Source organism: Homalodisca vitripennis, chromosome 5 (assembly GCF_021130785.1).
Source record: "Homalodisca vitripennis isolate AUS2020 chromosome 5, UT_GWSS_2.1, whole genome shotgun sequence".
Lineage (NCBI taxonomy): Eukaryota > Metazoa > Arthropoda > Insecta > Hemiptera > Cicadellidae > Homalodisca > Homalodisca vitripennis.
In genome coordinates this window covers 182,113,071-182,126,867 of record NC_060211.1, presented here as the reverse complement: position 1 = coordinate 182,126,867, position 13,797 = coordinate 182,113,071, and the positions used below count along the sequence as shown (strand labels likewise).

The 13,797-nt window shown below is 34.8% G+C and overlaps 1 protein-coding gene across 1 annotated transcript in view; it reads left to right on the top strand.

Annotated features, from left to right (window-relative positions):
- Window positions 1-13,797, top strand: part of LOC124363282 (polypeptide N-acetylgalactosaminyltransferase 1-like) — a 57,367-nt gene that overhangs the window by 1,667 nt on the left and 41,903 nt on the right. The window contains exons 2-4 of the mRNA XM_046818496.1: window positions 2,425-2,563; window positions 4,092-4,201; window positions 6,028-6,208. Coding sequence (XP_046674452.1) covers window positions 2,427-2,563; window positions 4,092-4,201; window positions 6,028-6,208 — 428 coding nt within the window. The 5' untranslated portion in view covers window positions 2,425-2,426. The remainder of the gene's footprint in view (window positions 1-2,424; window positions 2,564-4,091; window positions 4,202-6,027; window positions 6,209-13,797) is intronic.

Sequence of the window (13,797 nt, the reverse complement as noted above, 5' to 3'; positions counted from 1 at the left end):
AAAAGTGACACTGGGGATCTGCTATATAGCAAATTTAAGCCTATTTTCTCTGCTATATAGCAGAAAACGTGCTATCCAAAAGTTTCGGTAAACATCAAAGGGATTCTGAGCTATATCTAGCTCTGCTACACGTGCATTTTTGTTTTAGCAGAGCTAGATGTAGCTGCCCCCTCCCTAGAGGCTGCCGCGGCATCTTTGATGTCACATGTTTTTACTGTGATCTACTCATTTTGTAGTCAGAGTGCTTCTTGTGCAGGCTGTGTTCACATGTTTTTTTTGTGCGTGTACGATTGTGCAGTAATGGAGAATCTTTTATCCAATATCTTCTTTATCTTCTTTGCCTTGAAAATATCACAGTAGCTGCGGCAAAAGCAGCGGCTGCTGCAAGAACTACCTTCTTCTTCGGCATCTGGCTGGGAAATGAGAACTACGGTTTCTCCCAAGCTAGATGTAGCTTTGCTACAAGGAATGGCATAAAATTTTTACTTGTAGCAGAGTTACATCTAGCAGAGCTATATATAGCTCATGGAGCTATATATAGCTAATTTTTAATATAGCTCTGCTATATAGCTCTCCAGCTACATAGTGTAAACCGAGCTTAAGGATTGTCTAAAGGATTTTTGAGCTCATAAAATGTGTGCTACAGAAAATGTTTGTACTTAAGATTACTTTTTTTCGTTATAAGTTAAAAATTTTAAAGACCATACTTTTGTATTATATGAAATAGAATGGTAGGATTCACTGGGTTAATTTCAAACCAATATTTGAACCACTTGTTGGTAAATTACGATTATAATAAATATTTATCTTAAATATTTATTTCAATTTTATAAAATTGTAAAAACTTTTCCTTCTAAACCAATATGACGTTTTGAAATATATTAAGACTACAGTTAATTAACCATGTCACTGAAAACAGTATCTTGGAAGAAAAATCAGGATTGACAAATCAATAGCATGTGCTGGGAGATATCACTATATTTTTATAAATGGTAAAATATCCCTAAAACCCAATATAAAATTCCTGGTCTCAGAGAGTTGATTGGTTTAGTTATATATCTCCTGGATTTTGAGGCGTCATTAGTAAATAGGAAGGTTTGCACATTGGTTTTTTCTAAAATCCAAGATGGTATAAAATTGTGATACTTATTAGATGGCCTTTATTTTTGAGCTTAATAACAATTGATAAATAGAGAAAAAGTAGACTAGGCCTACTTCTCACCAACATTGCTTCCTCTTGGGATCGGAAAACAAGAACCGATTGTCATAATGACGTGTAATTTTCAAAGTAAGTAAAATAAAATCTGTTTTTTCTAATAATGTAGTCTTTTTAGGTTCCCAGTAAAAAAAAAATTCCAAAAATAGTGATCTTCGGATAATACCAAAGTACTGAAATTGTTTAAACCCGATGAATGCTAGTGTTCCAAAGAATATCACATTGACTAACTTTTGAACGAGATTCTTGTAGGAATTAAGTCAATTAAGGTATTTTGGAAATGTTGAAGATTCTGTAAAGAAAACTGAAGTATTAAAGAAAATTATTGATTAAGTAAAAGGTAGCTTTAATGTTAAAAGAAAAATAGACTTATCGCGATATTTAAATTTTGAGGTATCCTAATTAAGATTCAAACATTTCCATCTACTTCTTTTCCCCAAAATTTCAATTTCCAATTTTTCGTTCTATACATTGCCATGTATCTATATCCATTTCTAAACCTTTTTTTAATAAAACCATCTGTGCAGTTAATAAAGTACTTTATGTATTGCTGTATTGTACTATGTAAGTGAAATAAGTATCCCAGAACACCTCTTATTACAGCACTTTTTAAAGATGTTTTGTAGTAAAATTATGTTGTAAATGGGTGAAAAGGTACTGTACATTTAATTTTAGGCCCTAATGGACTGAGTTTTACTTTTGCTAGAATGTACAGTAAAATTATGTATTTCCTCTTTTGACAGAAAGTTGTAATATTCTATGTTTGGTCAGTTTAAGGGTTTAAGTGTAATTGTAAATGGTTGTATTAAAATGACAAAAAAAATGAAAAATTCTTTATTTTTACAGGTAAAGTTAGGGCCGCATGGCCCTTTCTTACACCTTACCTGCCATCTAAAATACCATATTATATCTTCATATTAAATACCATCCAAAATGTATTACCATAACTGGAACATAATCAAATACCAAAGAGACAATTTCCTAATTTAGTCCTAAATGTCTTGATGTATTTCAAAACTAGAAATGCATAAGTTGTGTTGATGATAACATTTCACCAAATTACATTGTATGGAGCTCAGCCACATGCAACAACATATCAATACAAGCTCTGAAATTTCTTATCAGCTTTATCTGTATCTAAGCTGTAAATATCAATTAATTTATAGTACTTTTTGGTGCTGAAAACATGTCATCTTGTCCGATTACAGAGATGGTGTCAAGGAGGATGTTTAGACGAGCTGGGGTCTTCATTGTGGCTGGGACAACAGTTGCCATTCTGTTGCTGTGGCACAACCGGGAGCGGGGCCCACCGAGTGAAACACTCAGAGATGACTGGATAGCAGTCAGGTAATAAAACTTGCCCAAATGGGTTCATTTAAACATGCCACTCAGTAATTCTACTGTATATACTAATTTTGCTTTTCTTATTTTTTCTAAAACAACTGTTCAAAGATTAGTAATGAAAACGCTGTGAAAAAAAAATGTATTCTATCTTGCAAACTTACAAGTTTCTTTTTTAAGTAATCACCCTTGGTTCTTATTCGCTTTTGCCATCTCTGCCACTTTTCAATCATGAATGCCAGGCCATCTTTCTTGTAGCGTGCTCTCCACAGCATCTGGAGTGGAGTGTTGAGTTCAGGGAACATCCCAATGTCATAAGGAGCCAAATCTACTGCAGGGTGGGGAGGTGGGATGTCTCACCAAACCACAGTAACAGGTCTTGGCACATGGAGACAATGTTGTATTTGCTCCACTGTAATCAGCCGCAGGATCCATCTGATTGACATGCCTCACGTGGTCAAATCATTGTGCTTAATTAAAAACTGATCTAAACATATGGTAAGCTCTCCAACAGTCATTTGTTCAACTTCGTGAACAAAAGCGGCAGCTTTATTCTTTACAACTTTGGTGTGAGACGAAGGTTGAAACTAACGAGATAAAAAGAGAATAATAAACCTCTAAAGCGCTATAATATTTAATACTACTGATTTGCAGCAATAAATAAACCAATACAACAGAGTATTAAAGGACCTAACTTAAAGAAAGTCTTACTGATCTATCCATCAAAATAACTTGATCGCATGTGTTCTTCTTCTTCTATGGAGCAGCCTACTGCCATGCACTTAAGCCTCAAGGGCCTTTTGCGCATCCCGGAAGCACATCATGAGGCCTATCAGTCTATGATTTCCACAAACCGCTGAAAACAACCTATCAGGTCTTCTTGGGGAAATTCATCACCCTTGTCCAAATTACCAAACATGGCATACCGCTCCCTTGCTATTGAAGAGCAATCAAAGAACAAGTGTTCGGCAGTTTTATCCTGCTCATCACACATTCTACAGAGCAGATCCTCCTGAAGGATGCCGACCCTGTGAAGATGCTTCCTCAGGTGACCATGTCCCGTGATCAGACCTATAGCCCGAGAGGGTGGGTTACTATGTCATATGATTGGTTACAAATTTCTTTATTTTGTGACCTTTTTCCTTGCCATCAGGTTACTCAATAGACCAAATGTAAAAAGGTTGTAATTTTATTTTTAACTTTTGACTCCTAGACTACAGTTCTTCCTAGAACCAAGAGGATCCTATGTATCAAGTTTAAATTATCTAGAACCTTTCTATCAAGAATCACTGTGTGGAGTGACAGATGGACAGACAACACGATTTTAAGAAGGCCCTGTTGGGTCCTTAATAAAAAATGCCAACAGAATCAATTTTCTGCATCTTTTATCTATATTTGTCTATAGCCTACTTTTGTTTGAATCTTTATGGTAATGGTAAAGGTTACGTCTCTTGAAGCCTTAAATTGTTTGCAAATTATAAGAAACTATTATACAACTAACAAATTATTAAAATGAACTATTACTCTGTTCCAGGCTACAGAAGGACCAGCAGGAATATGTGGACCGGAGGGGGGTTCACGTAGTGGTGGGTCACTACATGGGGGACACCAGCAGTTCCAGACATCCTCCTAACCTCACCGACGGTAATGATTTGGTGTTGACAACATTCAGTGTCAGAATTGTGGATTTGGAAGTTTTGGTATTAAATACCCGACATAGCACAAAGTACTTTAATATCTGTAGATGATACTCTTTGCTTGCTCTGATCATACTTTGACTGTCGCAAAAAGGGAACAAAAATAACTGTAGATAATATTACTCATTACTCTGACTGGAGTGAGGTTCGGTTTGGGGTTCCACAGGGATCTATATTTGGCCCTCTCTTGTTTCTTGCCTATATTAAGCTATGAAATTCCTAGAAATCTATTTTATATGCAGATTACAAAACCTTACTGACACAAGAAGACAAATCATTACATGACTTGTTCATAAAAACTTAAAATATCACTTGCACATTTAGAATCATGGTTTAAAAACAAATCTTAATTACCTAAAACTAATGTCACACACTATTTTAAAAATTTACTGATACTTTACTGGTCTATCGTACACTGAGGAAGTTTATCAGTTTGGACCAGGAGCAAGGAGTGTGGCGAGGGTATGGAGGGTTAGGTGAGATGATCAGGCCCCACTGATAAGCATTTAATAAAGAAACAAGCAGGATTTCTACCGGCCAGAATTTTCTGCGATACTTGATAGATAAGTCGTTGCCGGACTCCAACAAAGGGTCCTAGTCATGGGCCAATTGTCATTAAAACTTTTACTCTACAGTATAGAACTCACATCCAACGAGGTTCTTCTCAGTAATTATTTTTCATCCTGGGAGCATCCAAAATACTCGAGGATCACTCTGAAGCTCTCACTTTCAAGAGAGATCTGTAGAAGTCAGTTAGAAAGTTAAAGAGTAAGGTTAACACCTTATAATAGTCAGCAGGATCAACTTTGGGAGTGAACACAGAAGTCTTGTATACAACAACTGTGTACCTAGTCTAGTCTATTGTGCCTCTTTCTGGTGAAATTGTGTTCATGAGAGAGAAGTCAATGTTCTACTAAACAGAGCAATGAAAATGCAAAATGATACATCCATATGGCTGCCCTTCTTCAATGACTCCCAGTTCTAGGCAGTATAGCCTCTCTGGATACAAGTAAGTAAAATTTAGTACGGGAATTTTGTAAGATCTCGTTCATTTCCAATCCTCCTATTTTACAAGACCTTCCAACTCCAGTAAGCCAGTTAAATTAAGCCACTTCTAGATCAACCTCTAGTTCGATGCCGGCAGCTTTTCTGTTAACTCCAACGGAACATAACTTGTGATTTACTAGAAGACTTGCTAATTTTAGTGACTTACAATTTTAAACTTTTAACATAGATATAGATTGTATTTATTTTAGGCTCTGTAGGCCTACATAGTGATATTTTTAATATCATATTTGACTTTGTCAATAGAATTTTGTAATTGTTGGACGACAATAAAATGATTCTGATTCTGAAGAGCAAAACAACATCCTGATGACTGGCCCAACGTAAGAATATGATAGAAAGAGCCTTCCAAGTTGAGAGTCTTTCATTAATCACTTAATTATTAGAGTTAATCAATGCAGAAATTGAAATGGGGAAAACGGAAAATCGTTCTGAAATTGCAAAGAGTCATATCATGAGTGTCCTTTGTGATCTTTTTCTGAAGGAATAACAGAATTCAATTTGATTAGTCTGGAAGATGTATATTAGCTTAGATTTAGTAACTAAGGGTACGGGAGATGTTTTTTCTGACTTTACTTGATATTAAAACACTAATGTGTTGTGTTCTTATACACAAATATAAAAAATACCTTAGTTCCTTATGTCGTTAACTTGTACCACATAAAATGAGCAGTGGCCATTTTCAACGTAAGCTATAACGTGTTCTAGAACTGATGAACACGAATATGTTCGACCCTAAGCCGAATGAAGGGCGGGATGGGCAGCCTGTGATCATACCACCTCACCTGGCAGGTCGCATGCAACAACTCTATCACATCAATCGCTTCAACCTGATGGCCAGCGATCGCATTCCGCTCAACCGCTCCCTGCCCGACGTGCGCAAGAAGAAGTGAGTTCTGTGGAATAGTTGTTTATCTCGTGTTAGTGTGTCTGTTTTTTTATTGATTTGTCCGTAAATTTTCTTCTGCTTGGTATAATAATTTATTTTTATCTTGTATTTTCTTTATGTTAGGTGAAATCAAAAACATATTCATAAAATAATTTTGTAGAGAGCAATAGCGTTATTTACTTTTAACCACCACAAAACCACTTTTAACCACCACAAAACCACTTTTAACCTCCACAAAACCACTTTTAACCACCACAAAACAACTTTTAACCACCACAAAACCACTTTTAACCACCACAAACAATTTTAACCGCCACAAAACCACTTTTAATCACCACGAATTTAGGTTTGTGGCAAAACCTAAACACCAGATTAGTTGCATACTAAAATGCACCAATGCTGTTTATTTCTATGATTTTTTATATAATTATTTAGAGTAAACAATTATCAACAATATTCATAAAATTATAACCACTAATTATGGATTGATAGTATAAGTGTTTAGAAGTTCTTTATCCAGTCAACTATCACCAAATAACCGTCAGACAACAGTTTGTAAAACAACGCAAATCCTCACGATACTACAAGCACTTCTAAATAGTTGACAAATATCCATAAGATTACACAACCAGGCAGTTTTCAATCTAATAGACCCAGTTAAACAAATAAATTACAAAATGAAAGCAAATCAGTAAAACATTGAGTAATGTGGACTCGACAGTTGTGGTTAAAAAGTTAATAACCTTTAAAGACATGAATATTATGTAAATTTTAATTGCTAATAATTAAATAAATAACGGTGATAGTTTTTTATAGCTGCTAATGTACTTATTACTACTTTTTAGACCCTTTAAAAACTTTGAACAGTGTCTTCACTTTATTGCAATCACTTGTCGTTTTATTCTTACTTCACAATTTAAAGTATACCAAGATTTAATTGAAACCAAATCAACATATTATGTTTTAACTGCCTTGGTGGCTAAATTTTGTATTTAATTTTTATATGTAATCTATTTATATAATTGAAAAGTCTAAAAAATAATAATTTTGTGTTGAAAATCTTTGTCATTTAATAGTACATTAGAATTAATTGTTAGATTATGTTTTATTTATGCAGAATTATAAAATAATTGTTTTATAAAAAAAATTAATAACGTGAATTAAATCAAAGTCATGCCGTTTTATAGTTAAGTTTAGGAATCAGATTGATATTTATCTTCTATTAATAAAATGATTTTAATTTATTCAATAATTTTGCCGTGTTGTGAAAAAATATTAAATTACTTTTTATAAAAAGTATATTCACATAAATAAATTATTTTAATTATAAATGACAAACGCTGTATTAAAAATCACCCATTTTAACAAGGTAAATAAGCTGTAACCAACTTAGGATTTTGGGACACAATTTGTACAAAAGTAAAACAGTTTAATGATTGTATGATTCATAAACCTTGTAAACACATCTCATTTAAGAACATTACATCGTAACTTTGTCACTGACTACTCCTGAATATTGTTAAAATCTCTTTTTTAAGGTTTATTTAACACATTTTGAGCCTGTCACTGCCAATCACTTAAAATAAGGAGGCACTTCAGTTGTCAGTAGTTTACCGCCTCTCACGTTATTACTAATGAAGGCATACTTTGTTGAAAGTAGGACACATCCAAATACACTTTATCAGTGAAGATTACATGAAGCTTTGTAAAACAAAATTGTGAAGAAATGAAACCAATTCATATTGTTTTGACAGGATTTGTTAAGTTCGAGCTTCAATATTAATTATATGATAGAATGTTAACATCCGTTTTTTGAGGTAATTAGTAGCTATATGTTCAAAAGGCAATGGGTAATGTAGTATTTTGAAAAAAATATTTATTATTTGTATACATTAATGTTGCCATCTTCATATTAGTTTCCATATTATGCACTTGTGCCAGCGCTTCCTCCAATTCTCAAAACACTTCTCAAACTCGAACTTTGGGATTGCCTTTAGCTCTTTTAATGCTGCACTTTTCATGCCATCTATACTTGTAATGCAAAAGGTTCTCTTTATTTTTTGAAATACAAAATGTCGCATGGAGCCATGCCTGGAGAATATGGAGGCTGGGTCATCGTTCCAGTACTTTTTTTGACCAAAAGTTCACGAACAAGCAATGAGTGAGTAGGTGTATTGTCATGGTGCAAAATACATGAATTGTTTTGTTACAAATCCGAGTGTATTTTCAGATTTCTTCACTCAAAAGACATTGAACTTGCAGTTAGTACTCCTTATTGACTGTTTGACATTGTGGCAAGAATTAATGTTGCCACTATACCATTAAAATCGAAGAAAACAGTTAACATAAACATAACCTTCATGTTCGACTGCACTTGTTGAGCGTTTCTTTGGTCTTGGTGATTCAGAATGCCTTCACTGGAATGATAGAGCGTTAGGCAAGGATTGAGTTTAGAGGTCATATCCATTCACCCATGCTTTTTCACCTGTTGTAATACGTTTCAGTAATTTTGCTTTGTCTTTTACTTCATTTAGAGACTCGTGAGCAACTTCCATTCGCCGCTCTTGAAACAATATTGCTGTCACATGTTTCATACCCAAAACATTTGAAAAAATTTCATGGTATGAGACAATTGATATGCCAACATCAGTGACTTCTCTGATTGTAATATGTTGATCGTTCAAAACCATGTCTCCCACTTTTCTAACATTTCCAACGGTTGTTGGTGTGCTGGGGCTTCCTGATCATTCATCACCTTTAATCTCTTGGATGTTAATATTGTATATAATTGTTTGGCCGTCAAGATATATCTTATATTCTATATATTTAGATGTTAAGCCATGTCAATAACAGGGTGGCCACGTTTCTGGAATTCATGGAAAGTCATTGAAATTCAAAAGACGGTCATGGAAAATTTCGCAGTAGCTGTTTGAGTTGATATTCCCGAACAGTCAAATCACAGGTTTTGCTGAGTATTTTCGAGACCTACTGGAAAAGGAAGTCCAGGAATCCAAAACATATTGGCTTATTTTTCAAATTATCAGCAGTGCTAGGTCTGGCTGTGGCATCAGTACGTGGGTATGACAACACATGTCATGTACAAATTTATATGATAAAACTACATTTTATTGCTGTCATAAATTACTATGCTTTGTCATACTGACGCCTTACCTAATCAGAATCCACAGTAACGATGACATGACCTCAATACTACACAAATACATAGCAATCTTTCTTGAACTATTTTGACGACCAAGTGCCAAGGGTAATACGCTGCTGGTATTGAACTTCCAACCTCCTTCATAGATATGTGTTAATCCATATTCTTCCTGATTGAGAAATCGCGGCATCAGCACTTTTTTACTTCTTTATAAAAAACCAATAACATCAGAATATTGGTGTCATGGTATGTAAATAAATTAAAATCTATGCGGTTAAATGGATTTTATATTCCTCTATTTCGGCTTGAGGGTTTAATTTTTGCACTGGAGGTGGTTTTGTCTTAAATAAGTCAATAAAGTTTTAAATTACGTAATCTGTGTTAGGAATATTCCACCAGCAATTTCATCTGTCAGATGTACAAATTTTTTTGAGTATTTTTTATTTTATATATATTTACTCCAGAAAGTATTAAAGTGTTTTGAAGGTATGTGTGTTATATTTACACGATTTAACAAACTGTTACGTATCCATTGGCAATAATCAGACAGCAAGAATGTAAAAAATATTAGTTACACATACTTTTGAATACACTAATTATAGTAATATTTAATTTTTTTTAATTTTTGGTTCATTAAACTCAGATATTTCATTTTTAGTTTCATACTAGTGTTGTAAATAAAAACAAGAAATATTATCAACATTTTTATTTGCGAGCTACCCTCCGCCACCCCCCAAGTACAGGCAATACTTGAGTCCACTAAGCTATTATAGAATTTAAGAATTAGTTATAAACAGTAAATTACCAAAATTTTAGGGGGTTAGCGAAAAGTTTACACTGGGGAAAACATCGTTTGTTGTGCAAGTAATTTGTTAATGATATGAGTTCTGGTGCTTTCATTGAAGTCCGGGCCTAAGGACAGATTTAGAGGGTGAGTTTAAAATCTTCTTTATCAACGGACAATTTCAGCTGCATGGGTTGATGTCCCGGCTGCTCACTGACATTTAGTGTTGGTGTCAGATAAAATCTTCTTTATCAACGGAGAATTTTTGCTGCATGGGTTGATATCCCGGCTGCTCACTGACATTTAGTGTTGGTGTCAGTTAAAATCTTCTTTATCAACGGACAATTTCAGCTGCATGGGTTGATGTCCCAGTCGCTCACTGACATTTAGTGTTGGTGTCAGTTAAAATCTTCTTTATCAACGGAGAATTTTTGCTGCATGGGTTGATGTCCCGGCTGCTCACTGACATTTAGTGTTGGTGTCAGTTAAAATCTTCTTTATCAACGGAGAATTTTTGCTGCATGGGTTGATGTCCCGGCTGCTCACTGACATTTAGTGTTGGTGTCAGTTAAAATCTTTATCAACGGAGAATTTTTGCTGCATGGGTGGATGTCCCGGCTGCTCACTGACATTTAGTGTTGGTGTCAGTTAAAATCTTCTTTATCAACAGAGATTTTTTGCTGCATGGGTTGATGTCCCGGCTGCTCACTGACATTTAGTGTTGGTGTCAGTTAAAATCTTCTTTATCAACGGACAATTTCAGCTGCATGGGTTGATGTCCCAGTCGCTCACTGACATTTAGTGTTGGTGTCAGTTAAAATCTTCTTTATCAACGGAGAATTTTTGCTGCATGGGTTGATATCCCGGCTGCTCACTGACATTTAGTGTTGGTGTCAGTTAAAATCTTCTTTATCAACGGACAATTTCAGCTGCATGGGTTGACGTCCCAGTCGCTCACTGACATTTAGTGTTGGTGTCAGTTAAAATCTTCTTTATCAACAGAGAATTTTTGCTGCATGGGTTGATGTCCCGGCTGCTCACTGACATTTAGTGTTGGTGTCAGTTAAAATCTTCTTTATCAACGGACAATTTCAGCTGCATGGGTTGACGTCCCAGTCGCTCACTGACATTTAGTGTTGGTGTCAGTTAAAATCTTCTTTATCAACAGAGAATTTTTGCTGCATGGGTTGATGTCCCGGCTGCTCACTGACATTTAGTGTTGGTGTCAGTTAAAATCTTCTTTATCAACGGACAATTTCAGCTGCATGGGTTGATGTCCCAGTCGCTCACTGACATTTAGTGTTGGTGTCAGTTAAAATCTTCTTTATCAACAGAGAATTTTTGCTGCATGGGTTGATGTCCCGGCTGCTCACTGACATTTAGTGTTGGTGTCAGTTAAAATCTTCTTTATCAACGGACAATTTCAGCTGCATGAGTTGACGTCCCAGCCGCTCACTGACATTTAGAGTGTTGGTGTCAGTTAAAATCTTCTTTATCAACAGAGAATTTTTGCTGCATGGGTTGATGTCCTGGCCGCTCACTGACATTTAAAGTGTTCGTTTCAGCTTAGCCGATTTTAGAATATTCAAAATATTGAACAAATATCTCAGGCCCGGATGGAACATTTATAGGTGTAGTTTATTTCTTGTAGACTGTAGTTTTTTCCTCCAGTGAATGTTTTACTAATACTTCAGATTTTATGTATAGGTCACACTAACTTGGAATTTAGAATGATATTTTGCTGAATGTGTAATAACCATAGTTACTAATTTCAACAATTACATAATAAACATATTAAATATGAATATTTTACAATGATCTCTGTGGCTGAATTTGGAAGCACATGATTCCGGTGATTTGGTGGACAAAGGCTTTGAAGAAGACAATGTTTTATTTTGATTTGTAGAATAAGTTTCTTAACCCTTCAACGCGTTATTTTTTTTTCATGGTCATACCCCCTTCTGCGTTGATTTTTCTGGCGGTTTTTTAGAGATTTTGTGTTTTATAAATAATATAAGCAAATTACCCTAGTTTATAATTATTTTATTATACTTCTATGTTGTTAGGGTTTAAAATTAGCCAAATGAAACAAAATTAACCTACTTTAGGTTAGTTTATTAACTTTACAGTGTTCCCAAACCATTTCAGAACCAAAAGAAAAACCAGGTAGGCCTAGGCCTACATTTAGGTCTGCATCACCTCCTCCTCTTTCAACAACATTGAACTCATTTTGTACTACAATGTTTTCACCTAGCCTATTTTCAATATCATCATCACTATTTTGTCCAAAGTCTAATACTTCAAACTCAGCTTGAGCAAAGTCATTGTCATATCCATCGTCGTCGAAATCTTCATCTGATTCAAGGTTCAAAAGTCTGTAAATTTCACTGTCTCTTTCCACTAGGTGTCCTTCAAGATTACTCATTTTCAATTGATTTTAAAACATTTTACAAAAACGATAACAGTTTTAAAATAAATTCCCTAAAATATGCTAAAATATTTCCCTAAAAGCTAGCTAACCTACAAACCATTCCCAACTCATGTTTATAAAACACAACAAATTGTTCCTGTCAAAACAGGATTTCCTTCTTCAAAACTATATAGTTAGCTTGTAAAACTAATAATAATAACTAAACAAAGGAACATAAAACACACAAAAATATGTCAGTAGAACATAACCATCACACTAACAATGACTGTAAACAACAACAAACGTAAGCTGACAAACGATCGGCTGCACGGCAATGACGTCGTCTTGAATGCAGCTGATTTCTCAGATATTTGTTCTAAAGATCGATTTTTCGAGATATCGACTCAATTAATCGAAAGTTTGAATCTTCTCCTTTCGATTGGTATAAATTTTTCATTGAAAACATTCGATAGTTGTCTGTTACAGCTACAAAAATAACCGACTACTCCATGACGTACTCAGTACGGCAAAACGCGATCTCAAGTGAAAGTGTCATGACGTACCTAGTACGGCAAAACGCGTTGAAGGGTTAAATATTTCAACTGACTAAGATAAATGCCATATATAAGGCTGTAAACTCTCATAATTAATTATCGATTTTGAAATCGAAGTGATTTGTGGGGAGATCAGTGTGAAGTAAATTGCATTTAACATTACTTTAGTTATGATGCAAGTCTAACTCCAAAACTCTGTCATTATTTAACTCTATCGCAATATACATAAAGGGTGGCCACGCTTCTGGAATTCCTGGAAAGTCATGGAAATAAAGTAGGTCATGGAAAGTCATTGAAATTCAAAAGTTGGTCCTGAAAAATTTTGTGGTAGCTGTTTTAGGCTGGTTTTCCTGCTAGCAGGAGTTGCATCCAAAGTGTTTGAGTCAATGTTTACGGATAGTCAAATCGCAGGAAAAATTTCACTTGAGCGTACTAAAATTGGTTGTTTGGTGAACTTTGGTATTGTTGAGTATTTTCGAGACCTACTGGACAAGGAAGTCCAGGAATCATTTGCCTTTGTTTTCTGTGTTGTGTTTGTTTTGTTGTTGTGTTGTATATTGGACGAAAGCATGAATAAAGTTAGCCAGAACAGTAAATGGGTATTGCACTAAGGTATTGGGATCCTGTAAGTGATGAAGTGACCACAAGATATTTCACCTCTGCTTCTTTGACTAAAAGCAC